The sequence below is a fragment of the Brassica napus genome, chromosome A1, assembly GCF_020379485.1.
Source record: "Brassica napus cultivar Da-Ae chromosome A1, Da-Ae, whole genome shotgun sequence".
In the NCBI taxonomy this organism is placed as follows: Eukaryota; Viridiplantae; Streptophyta; class Magnoliopsida; order Brassicales; family Brassicaceae; genus Brassica; species Brassica napus.
In genome coordinates this window covers 10,746,708-10,759,524 of record NC_063434.1, presented here as the reverse complement: position 1 = coordinate 10,759,524, position 12,817 = coordinate 10,746,708, and the positions used below count along the sequence as shown (strand labels likewise).

The 12,817-nt window shown below is 33.7% G+C and overlaps 2 protein-coding genes across 2 annotated transcripts; one reads left to right on the top strand and one right to left on the bottom strand.

The window, feature by feature from the left end:
- Positions 1–2,589: 2,589 nt before the first annotated feature.
- On the top strand, positions 2,590–3,864 carry LOC106376051 (zinc finger protein ZAT9). The gene has a single exon (XM_013816094.3). It carries the CDS (start codon positions 2,895–2,897, stop codon positions 3,486–3,488), a length of 594 nt encoding a protein of 197 aa, XP_013671548.1. The 5' UTR covers positions 2,590–2,894; the 3' UTR covers positions 3,489–3,864.
- A 1,557-nt stretch (positions 3,865–5,421) lies between these two features.
- LOC106360703 (DEAD-box ATP-dependent RNA helicase 28-like) lies at positions 5,422–12,688 on the bottom strand. The gene is made up of 18 exons (XM_048768636.1): positions 11,692–12,688; positions 11,439–11,621; positions 11,293–11,361; positions 11,098–11,204; positions 10,932–11,010; positions 10,652–10,825; positions 10,336–10,484; positions 10,151–10,246; positions 9,951–10,053; positions 9,799–9,861; positions 9,656–9,717; positions 9,457–9,553; positions 9,255–9,373; positions 9,130–9,172; positions 8,962–9,063; positions 8,774–8,866; positions 8,571–8,678; positions 5,422–8,501 (listed from the first exon to the last, which is right to left on the bottom strand). The coding sequence occupies exons 1-18, from the start codon at positions 12,022–12,024 to the stop codon at positions 8,151–8,153; spliced, it is 2,331 nt and encodes a 776-aa protein (XP_048624593.1). The 5' UTR covers positions 12,025–12,688; the 3' UTR covers positions 5,422–8,150.
- Positions 12,689–12,817: the final 129 nt, after the last annotated feature.

The window sequence follows — 12,817 nt, the reverse complement described above, 5'->3', positions numbered from 1 at the left end:
GAGTTCATTTTATGTATGATCGGCCCACTAGGACCACATTTCTCCATCAGAAGCTTAAAGGCTTAAAGCGCCAAAGGGTATGCCACATGCCCCACATTTACATGGCCAACGAGACCCGATTTACCAAAAACCATTCATCTCATGTTTTTTTTCGGATAACATAATGAAATCATTTGTCCAAAAAAAACATAATGAAATCTTTTCCCTCTGTCTTTTCTTTAAAAGAAAGTTGCTCCAGTTAAGTTAAAAATCTAAAACATTAAACAAAACTCTTCATCTTTATTATGGTGTCGACCGTCAGTGGATAAATGATTATTTAACTCTGAAAGTCAGGTAAGGGTAAACATGCAGAAACGTGATTTTAAAAGATGGATCAGGGATATTTCTGTAATAAATAAGGAAGTTACTAGGTGCCCATTAAAAAAGGTGTTATGTTTCTTTAGTGTCAAGACAGAAACATGAATGGTTCTGTATTAGTGTTATAAAACTACCACTACAAAGCTACGAATGCAGCTGGCGACACAAACTGCAACCACAAAGAAAGTAGGAACCTAACTGAATAAATAAAATATACTTTTTTTACCAAAAAAAAACAAAAAAAAAATTGTTTTTAAATTTTTGAAAAGTAGCAACGAATAAGGTGAATGTAGACCGATATTCCAGAAATTTATATACAGCCAGCGATAATGTATGTCTCCCATTTACTCCATTTTAAGCCAAATTTCTCAATTTTAAAAAAAAAATTTCTTTGGTTTCTTTAGATGTCTCATTGTTGACAAATAAATACTAGATATTTCATTATCTAGACATGGATTGTACCTTTACTTATATACTTTTTTTCAAACACGAGCTTTACTTATCTACCATTTCATTCAACTAGTGTATAAGGAGGTGTTATTGGTTTATATATTTTGATTGATTTAGAAATCTATATAATATTTATAAATCTAAGTAAAATATGTAAATTCGGAGGTTTTTGCCTCGGATTTGAGTATTTGTATTTTTAACTAAAAAATCTAAACAAATCCATTCAAATCCATTATAAAATCAAATATATTAGTAAATCCGTACGATTGAATAACACTTGATTTGATACAGAATTTATGAATCATTAAACCAATAACACATGATTTTAATACAGATTTGAAAATCACAGAACCAATAACACTAGATTTAGTTTGGATTTTCAAATCCATTAAAATACAACAACTAATAACCTCTACTAAATGTTTAATACTCTCTCCATTTTCTTTTAAATGACGTTTTAGAATATTTATTTTGTTTCAGTATAGTTGACGTTCCCAGAAAACAATACGAAGTATAATGACATATAGTTTATTTACCCTTATACTATTATTCTTTCAAAATGAAATGTGTGTCACCAGAGATGATAATGAATATTGATGGAGAAAGATATAAAAAATACTCCTTCTGTTCTTTAATAATAGACTTTTTAGAAAAAAAAGTTTATTTCAGAAAAATGTATTTTTGGTGTTTTATATGAAAAAGTTGTAAACTTTAAGAAAATTAATTGACTTTATTGAATTACTATTGGTTAAAAATTATTAAAAATTGAAAATTACAGAAAATGATATATTTATTATAGTAGTTTAATGTGTTTTCTTAATAAGTGTAAAAATAATAAAAATTCTATCTTTGTGGAACAGATGGAGTATTTTATTAGATGCCTTAATTTGTATGAAACTCTTAGAACATCCTGTAAAAAAAACAGAGGAAGTATTCGATGTGTTTCACAAAGCAATTTATTTTGACTTTTTTCTTTTTATTACATAAATAGTATCATTGAGTTTCAATATAATTTATATTTACTTTAACCTTAATATAAATTACAAAATGCGTTGATCTTAAAATAGCTTTATTTATCTTAAATATTATTAGTTAAATAGATGTAATTAATAAAAACATAAATGTATTTATATCATTTTCTTAAATTTTACGGAACAGAGGAGTATAACTGATCCATATAAATGTGATTGTTTCAATTTTTGGATGTTCATTCAAATGAACACATGAATGAACATTTGTTTGGCTTGGAAATTTAAAGAATAAAACAGAAAATGTAATTGATAACAAAATTTTGATCGAACCGAATGTGTCAAATTTGTAGAAACATGAAACTGCAATTATATGACCGTTCAAATAAAACCTGCAGTCATAAAACAAAATCCAATCCTACTGATTACCAAAAAAAAAATCCAATCCAAGTTCGAATTTCAAAATATTGAGACCCTAATCATATACTTGAACACATCACAAAGTTGAAAGTTGCTTTGTTTTTTCTTTCTCTCATTCGAAATAAGAGCAATGAGTACAATCAACAATCTCTCGGTATATTGGCAAACGATTTTTCAATCAATAATCGTTTTCTTGTCAAGTTTTTTTTTTTGAAAAATTGAATTTTTGTACATCATTTACCTTTATTAAGCTTCTAAACTCATCTATGCATTGGAGAAGTGCCTAGTCAATAAAAGGCAAAGCAACAACTTTCTTTTTGCTCTTTCGTCTCTCTTTTAAACGATTTTACATTTTTAATAAACAAAATTTAGCTGATTTTCTTGCAAGAACATGTATAACTCCAATCACAATATACACAAAACTTATTATTAAAAATTCCAATCTTTAGGATTAATTCGAGATTCTATACTCGGTAGTGGTCATCGTTGTCAGTCGAATTAAAAATAGTATAGTTTTCTCTAAATTGTTCTACTAAAACTAAATAAATAAAGTTTATCTTTACGTATCATTAGTAGTAGTTATCGTATGGACCAAAAGAGAAGAATGCTTGTTACCTACTCTCTCTCTCTCTAAAGGACAGAGAAACATAAAGTCTCTGCTTAAGGTTTCTTTAGTTCTGTTCTTGTTTATTTGGAAAAATGCATAAGCACAAATGCAAGCTCTGTTCCAAGAGTTTCTGTAATGGCAGAGCACTTGGAGGTCACATGAAGTCCCACTTGGTCTCATCACACACGCTGACTCGGAAGAAACTCAGCGACTCGGTCTATTCGTCTTCGTCTTCTTCAGAAGGTAAAACTCTGGTCTACGGGTTGCGAGAGAACCCGAGGAAAAGTTTCCGGGTCTTCAGTCAAGATCCTGAGTCATCCATCGTTTACAACAGCGACACCGAGACCGAACCTGAATCCGTAGACCCGGTTCGGAAACGGAGCAGGACAGCGGTTTCCAAGAACAAGAAGAAGAAGAAAAGGAGTAAGAAGATGACGAGATATATTAGCTCGCCCGAACCGGCGAGTTCTGTCTCCGATGGTTCTCAGGAACATGACTTAGCCATGTGTTTGATGATGCTCTCGAGAGATTCAAGAAAGATTGAACTTGTCAAGAAACCAGTTCTTGAAGCGGAAGAAACGAAGCCGGAAAAGAGACAATTCCCGGAGCTCCGCCGCTGCGTGATAGATCTGAATCTTCCTCCGCCGCAAGAAAACGATGTTGTCACCGTAGTTTCGGCCATATAAAACAGCTGAGGTTTCCAAAGATTATTGGATACAGTAAAAAGATCAAAGCATCATGCTGATTTGTGGTTTCTTCAGGATCATTGTTCTTAAAACTATAAAACCATTTATTGGTTTGGAATCTTCGGATATCTCTATCAAACAATGTAAGACAAGAGATAAAACAAGCAACAAGTACTACTTCAAGATTTGTTCTTCAGTTTTCAGGGTCATCGATGATGATAATAATATATTGTTTGATCTTTGTTATGTCTTTATGATATTTAGAATTCTTGAGTTGATTCTTTTGCATGATCTTTGGATCTTGGACATTTGATTTACTAACGTGTTTTAAAAAAAACTTTAATTTCAACTGTTTTTTTTTTGTTTACACAAGTGTGTGCTAGGCTGCTAGTCTTTTTTTAATAATGTAAATATTATTCTTGTCACGTGTAGCATCTGTGTGTCGGAACAACTAGTATACTTGTAAATACTCAAAACATCCAAAATATCATGGATATTCAAATGTGAGCTTGGTCTTTTGTTCATGTAAAAACATTAAGATATTAACATCATGTATTTAAAAATCGAATTTGCATTGCCATACACTACATTGCTAATATATGCTTGGTAATTATGGTTTTATTAAAAAGCCGAATATATACATACATCACGTTACCAAAGAATATAAAAGGCAGAAATTTGAATTTGGGTTGTTGGAACTTTAATAAATTGTTGAGTAAAGAAGAGGCTTACACACAATGGAATCTATAGTGTTAAGTGCTTATCTTTGCTTAGATCTCAATTTTCACCATATTCCCATCACACAAAAACAAAACAAAAGTTATATGTGTTTAATAATTATATAAAATTTAACATTTTACCAAAAATATTAATTATATAAATAATCGCATCCAAATTAATATATAACTCCTCAGACTACAAGAAAAACGGTATACTAATATTTAAAAGGAACCACGTGAACAACAAAACCCATCACTTTTTCTTTAAACAAGACAGTATTATCCAAGATGAATGCTTACATCCTGTATAAATTCCCCTTTAACCAAAAATGAAAATATCACTTTTACAGGAAAATTCATTGCAACATTTTGATAACATATACAAACATTTTTCAATATTTTCAAACAAAACACTAGTATTAATTATATAATACATTTTAGACCTAGAGAAAGTTATACAAAATAATTATCTTCTAAATGTGTTTGGGAATGAATTTCGTTCACTAGGTATCAATTGCTCACCTCACGACGTGTGAGCTCATAATTATCAGGCAGGCTTCTTCGATGCATACTCGTTTAGTCGTTTAGTACTGTCCATAAGGTATATTCACCAATATAGAAGCTACAAATGATTACATGTGTAGTACAAATGTAGCCCGTATGCGTCTGTACTCGTGTGGAAAAACATCATTGTTCTTATTTGCTAAACTTGACATACGCACTAATTATATATCCCTACAATGTGTATTAGGGTCGCTATATGCATGAGACCGTTAATCATTATGTTTCTATCTGAACAAGATTGTTAGGTTTAGTTATAGTATCTTTTTCTTCATCTCCTTCTCCGCAATCTTCTAGGCCGAAGGCTTCGGACCAGAAAACAAAGTAGAGTCCTTCGAACATCAACGCTAACACAAGAAAAGAAAGATAAATGATTTCTCTTTTATATGTCAAAATAATGAAGATGGATTTTTAACAAATTCAATTAATATATATATATATATCAATTATTTCTAGGAAAAATGTCCAACAAAAAACAAACACCCTAAATTAATTATCTAAAATAGTCATTTTTAAGTTTTTGTCATAAAAATAGCCTTAAAAATGACTAAAATAATTTTTTTTTATTTTGAAATTTTTTATATTTATTTTCTGTTTTTTTTTTTTTAAATTTGAAACTCTATCCCAAAACTCCACTCTAAACCCTAAGTCTAGAATAGTTAACCATAGAGTAAAAATGTATTTTTACCCATTAATAAAACTGATTTTGGTCATTTTCTTCATTGAGTGCTATTTTTGTGACAAAAACTTAAAAATAGATATCATATGGAATTTCTCAATTAATAATTAACTCACAGTAATAATCCCACAATATGTCAATTAGACTTGATACTTTTTTGGTTTATTGAGAAACTTCTTAATAGGTATATAGTTATAAATTACGTAATACTTATCATTTTCAAAATATATGTATTTAGGTATAAACAGCTAACGAGATAATTAGACAAAAATACTGGCCAATAGATTAAAAGGTTTTTTCAAATATGACCTAAAATTTCAAGTCAAACACAAAAATAACTCATGCTTTTTTAAAAACTTTTTTTTTTCTATTCACCTTAGAAGCTCAGATATATACTCAAAACTATAATCTAGCTATTAAGGTGGCTGGAAATGATAAAGTAGAAGCTGACATACTCCTCAGTCAGGCCTGGAGGCCTTCTAGCTGATGGATCTGCTGAGAGACGCAACGGTTTGTTCAAGGAGAGTCTGACAAGCTCTTTAACCTCTTCAGTCATTGTCGCTGAGAAGAGCATTGTTTGCCTCCTCTTGGGACATAAGCGAACCTGCAATGAAAAGCCTAACATAAACTTCTCCAGCAAAGATAAATTAATTTAATGCTCAATTCTGTGGACTAGAAACTAGCAAAGGCGAGACGAATTCACTAGAGCTCAGTATCATTATATGTACACGGGAACCAAACATATCAACAAGCATCAGAATGTAATGAAAAAAGGATAGATACCAGCTCTTGTATTTCAGTGGCAAACCCAGTCTGTAGAAGGCGATCTGCTTCATCGAGAATTAAAACCAAAAGATCATCCAAACTAACAGACATAGAATTGTGCAAATGATCTATCATACGTCCAGGAGTGGCCACAACAATATCTGGCATTGACCTCAGAATAACCTCTTGCTCCTAACACAAGAAACATGAAAGATTTAGCAAAGCTTGCTACCATTCCATTGTAAGAGACGTTTCTAAGAGAGGAATTAAACTTGCTCTCAAACATCAAATAATGTAAACTGAGATCTATGAATTTCAAACATTAGAAACAGATAAGATCCATACCCTCACAGAAAGCCCTCCTACAATCAATCCACATTTGATATCAGTATACTGTGCAAGCTTCTGAATCATACTGTGAATCCTGTTAACACATTCCAAAAATACAAATCAGCTTTTCAGGAAACAAGAATCAAAAGATGGTAAAGGTTTGCTATCGTTGCCGGCTTACTGGACAGCCAACTCCCTGGTTGGAGTGAGAATAAGAACTCTAGTAGCAAAGACCCGCTTGGGACGGAGCAGCAACCTCTCAAGAGTAGGTAAAGCGAATGCAGCACTGGTGTGTTTACATAAAATGCTATAGACTCTTGTTACTTTTTTGGGTATAAATGTTAAGAATAGGTATTGTTAATTACTCTTTTTCTTTTTCAGGTTTACCTTGAAGTTTAATGTCGCCTGCAAGATTTCAGATCCAGGGATAGTTATAGAAATTCTAGTATGTCTCCTTAGCAAAGACAACACTGGTGTGTACTTGCATTTGCTATTTTTTCCTCTCATTGGGTTTCTTGTAAAATATGGGTGGACGTTTTGATACCGTTCGGATCGGTTATTTCGGATTTTCGGGATTTTGATATATGGATAAAGAACCTGTTCAGATATTTTTACAGTTCGGATCGAGTTCCGGTATTTTTAGTCGGGGTTCGATTATTTCAAGTCGGTTTGGATGTTTAGATTTTGAAGAAGAAAATTAAATTTTACATTGCTCAAGTTTCTTGTATTTAAAAATATACCTTTAACTTAACTGATCTTCTAATTTTTAATAGAGCGAACAATTAATAGGTTTACAGATAAAATTTTAAAAACAGAAAAACACTAATTTGGATGTTGTTTTGAAATTTTGGATATAATTTTTTTTAAGGAACGAATGAAATATATTTTAACTGAATAGTATATATTTTTGTTCTTAGTTATATGTAACATCAATATAAATATTTTTAATAAAATGATAGAAGTAAATTAGAAATATACGATTAAGTATACCTATGTTCGGTTATCTTCGGATATATATTCGTGTTCTCCTAATTCAATATCTATTCGGATATTTTGTTAATTCATTTCGAATTTTGGATCGGGTTTTTCACATCGTTAGGATATCGTGTCCACTATTGTGAAGTACTGTATCCTGAATATTGTTTATTTATACATTAAAGCTAAACCGTAAGATTGAGGTTGTGGAATCTTTGGAGCGTGTCAATGTGTCATACAGAGACATGCATGTTCAAAAAATCACCACATGCATGCTACACATGGTTCAATTTAAAACCCTTAATGGTGTTGAAGTGCTGGTAGGATTTTGCTAGACATGGGCAACAACAATGAATAACGATCGCCACTACCGTGACCTTTTGGCAAGTTGTATCATAAGATTATAAAACCATAGTAAGAACAAAATCTTTAACGTCCCATTCTCTATGATATTAAAAATCTTTAACGTCCCATTCTCTATGATATTACAGTAAATAATAAAATTGTGTTAACTCTTTTATCCTTTGACATCTTTCAAAACGAAGTTTTCTTCTTACCTACGTTTATATCTGCACGCGAGAAAAAATGTAAAAAAAAAACTCATCTTAATATTTACCTTCAAAATTTTCATGATTATGAATCTAAGATTTGGCTATTAAGAGTAAGGTTTACTAACCGGCCTTTGCTCTTGAAAGAGTTCTTCGACTTCCCCTTAGGTTTTGCTGCAGCTGCGGCGCCGCCTCTGCCTTCTTTCTTCTCGCTCATATCGCTCTTGAACAGATCTTTCATCTCTTCATTTCGAGGCAGTGTTGTTCTTGGTTTACTCCGGTTTAGGTTTTGTTTCTTGTTTGGAGTTGGTCTCTCCATCTTACCGGAATCAATTGCTCTCTGTTTTGCCTTTACCGCCTTTGCTCGCCTGTAGCCAAGATTCACTAGTGTCAGTCCTTTCTTATCCGGTTCTTGCTTCTTCTTCTTTTCCATCCCCTGAAAACAAACACGTTTCAAAATCAACACAATGTTTCATCATATTACAGTTGTCACTGAAATACTTACTCTTGTTCTTCCTCGTTTTTGGTCTTCACCATCTTCTTCTCCTTCGTTATCCTCTAGCATCTCTCTGGCAGCTTCAAGCTTTCTACGTTTTTTCCTCGGGAGATTCTTCTGTACTTGCATGATATGATCAAGAGAACTGTAAGTTCTCTAGTAAGAAGAAGACAATGAGAATACCAACACTAACCAAGAAATAATAAACGGACCTCGCGTTCGAGTTTTCTCTTCTCCTTCATCTTGAGGTCCTCCGCTATATCAGCACTAATTAGTTCCTTTCCAGAAGGGTTCCGTGCAGAATCCTGTTCAGACAGAGTGATTCAGACAACAATCACCTCAGAAAATATTCATTTTAAGGTTTAGATGAAAGAGAAGGCAGTAATAAAAAAAAGGACACCTTCTCAGCTTTGGCCACGAGCTTCTTCTCCTTCTCTGTCATGAACCAAGTCCTTTTTGGCCGTGCATATATTTCATCTCTATGCTCAATCATGTTCTCCGCCTGTACCACCAATGAGAAATCAAGCCAATGACAACTGATTAAATTCTAAAACCCAAAGATGCATACCTTTGCAAATTCCATTTCGGCTTTCCTTAGAGCTCTCTCTTCCCTGCAACCGAGTAAAAAACCTCAAAACCAGGACTAAACAGATCAATGAATAACGCAATACTTTGATGGATGTGAAATGAAACCTCTCTTCTCGAATAACAGCCGAGTATTGATCTTCCATTTCATCGATTATCTGAGACCACTTGACTATTGACTGCTCTGGAATGATTCTGCTCTTTAACTTTGAACCCACCTTCTTTGCCTTGTAACCCAAATAACAAAAAATCAATTTAACTGACAAAACTAAAGCAATAATGACAATGTGCAATAGTAACATTCGCTTACAATGACTTTCAAAAGTGATCGGTCATTGTCAGTCACAAACGTTACTGCATAACCTTTCCTCCCAGCCCTAGCTGTTCTACCAACTCTGTGTACATAACTGCAAAGTCAAAAGGAACAAAAATATTATCCTCGCATCAGTTAAGAATAGAGCTAATATACCTTTTAAATTTTAATTCAATTATATCATATTTTATTTTACCTGTCTATTTCCCGAGGACATGCATAATTTATAACTGTTTGGACACCAATAATGTCAAGCCCCTGGATTGATCAAACAAGAGTGTTCAGGAAGTTAAATAATAGAGCAATCTGGAAAATAAGGCATCTGTTTCTTATACTTACTCGAGCAGCCACATCAGTAGCAATGAGAAAATCAACCTCTTGCTTTCTGAAATGTTCCAAAGACTGCAAAACGATACCATTAAGTGTTCTTGCAAAGAGCCAAACAGAGGTAGTGATGAACAAAAAAAAACTGATGAGTCCAGGTTTCTTACATCAAGACGTTGTGCTTGAGTTAGGTTTCCGTGAAGCTCAGCTGCTTTGAGGCCAGCGAGTCCGAATAAAATTTTCAGTCTATGTGCAGCCTGTTTTGTTCCACTGCAGCAAGAAGAACAAAAAATAAGCAAATCTCTAAGTGAAATATAAGGGTAAATACTTGGATTAGAAAGGCATCACATTCTTAGTGAAGTCTAACCTAAAGATGATGACTTTTGATTTAAAAGTTCTTGTGCATAATGAAAGAAGAACGGCTTCCTGATTTGCCTCACGCGTCCTGCGTATTCTCACCACCCTACAGTTACCAGATAACGAGTTAGGCCTCAATGATGTATACTCAGAATCATAAGTAGGCTGGAAATGATAAAGTAGAAGCTGACATACTCCTCAGTCAGGCCTGGAGGCCTTCTAGCTGATGGATCCGCTGAGAGACGCAACGGTTTGTTCAATGAGAGTTTGGCCAGCTCTTTAACCTCGTCAGTCATTGTCGCTGAGAAGAGCATTGTTTGCCTCCTCTTGGGAGATAAGCGAACCTGCAATGAAAAGCCTAACATAAACTTCTCCAGCAAAGATAAATTAATTTAATGCTCAATTCTGCGGACTAGAAACTAGCAAAGGCGAGACGAATTCACTAGAGCTCAGTATCATTATATGTACACAAGAACCAAGCATCAGAATGTAATGAAAAAAGGATAGATACCAGCTCTTGTATTTCAGTGGCAAACCCAGTCTGTAGGAGGCGATCTGCTTCATCGAGAATTAAAACCGAAAGATCATCCAAATCCACAGACATAGAATTGCGCAAATGATCTATCATACGTCCAGGAGTCGCCACAACAATATCTGGCATTGACCTCAGAACAACCTCTTGCTCCTAACACAAGAAACATAAAAGATTTAGCAAAGCTTGCTATCATTCCATTGTAAGAGACGTTTCTAAGAGAGGAATTAAACATTAGAGACAGATAAGATCCATATACCCTCACAGAAAGCCCTCCCACAATCAATCCACATTTGATATCAGTATACTGTGCAAGCTTCTGAATCATACTGTGAATCCTGTTAACACATTCCAAAAATACAGATCAGCTTTTAAGGAAACAAGAATCAAAAGATGGTAAAGGATTGGTATCGTTGCCGACTTACTGGACAGCCAACTCCCTGGTTGGAGTGAGAATAAGAGCTCTAGTAGCAGATACCCGCTTGGGACGGTACATCAACCTCTCAAGAGTAGGTAAAGCGAATGCAGCAGTCTATTATTATTACAAAGAGAAACTAAAATCACCATAACCAAAACACCACACTTCTTAACATAACCCTCGAATTACTACTACAGCTCACCTTCCCTGATCCAGTGATGGCACTGGCACAAAGATCACGCCCCAGCATTGCTAAAGGGATACACGCTGCCTGCATTTAGCGGTTCAGATGAAAACTCGAGATAGTAACTGAGATTAAAAAACTCAGTGCGTGAATAGAATCGGAACCTGAATAGGTGTAGGTTTCTCGTATCCAAGAGTTTTACAAGCTTGAATCAACGGACGAGGGAGATTGAGCTTCATGAACGAATCAGCTTGAAACGAAACTCCATCCACAGTTGAGAAAAACGGCTTGGCTTCTGCTTTGAGCTCAGCTGTGTCTTCGTCTTCCCAGAGATACTCCTCCTCCTCCTTCACAAGTTAAAGTTAACACTTTTAGTTTCCAAGTTCGAAATTTGAGATTAAAAGTTTGAATCTTTACTTGTTTGCCGTGTTGGGCATCGGAGACATCTTCTTCCTCTGTGGAGATGGGAAGCGGACGATGCTTGATAGCTTTGGAGATCTTCTCATCGATAGAGGTTGTGTGACGGCGGGCGTGTTCTTCCCCGACGGAGCTTGAATAAGATGTGAAGTCCCACGGAGAATGTGCGTTAGTGCTTCTTTTACCTCCTCTAGGCTTCTCATCTTCGTCTTCTACAGCTTCTGCTTGACCTTTACGTTCTTCAGCTTTGTCTTCCCCGCTACTGTTTAGTTCGTGGTTGAGGAACTCGAGCTCGTCGTCGCTGTCTGCATCGTAGAAGAAGGCCCCGGACATTGCTAGGGTTTATGAGGTTTTCGAAGAGACGAGCGCCTGAATATTACAAAGACTTAAATAGGTTTGGGTAATAAACCGTTCCATTTATAAATCTTAGAAACCGGTCTGGTTCGACTTTATACCATCAAAAACAGGATAACTTCTTTTTCTTGTGTTCCATTTAAAATTTTGAGTAATTTATCTTCGTATAGGCTGATGATATTCCATAACAAGACTTCGGACATTATATTTTTTTTAATTTAAAGATTTTTGATAGGTCGTTAAATTTATATAAACTTTTTTTCTTTTTATTATCATATTTTTTTTGGATCTTAAATCCATAATCTTTCACGAAACTAATAATTTTTAACTTAAAATTTTTAGGATAGTTTGTTAAATTTATACAGAGCTTTTTCTTTTTATTATCATATTTTTTTTAAAGGATATGAAGAAAAATGTTATTCTAACTATGTTAAAGTTATAGAAATTCCCACACCATTGGAAGAATTGATTTTAGGTTCATAATCTTTCATAAAATTAATCAACACTTCTTATCAAATTTAATTTATATCTGAAATACAAAAAAAAAAAAAAACTGAAATTTTTTACACCATTACTAAACCACCAATACTTTGGTAATATATAAATTGTTAAAATAAGTTTGTATGATTCGTTCATACTTTACCAAAAATATTAAGCAATATTCTGCTCTTACATTATTTCAGCAATTAATTATTTTTTATTTAAGAGAAAACAAGGAAATATGGAGATAAATTATATGTATTTAGCTGATTGAAAATAAAGATCTACTTGG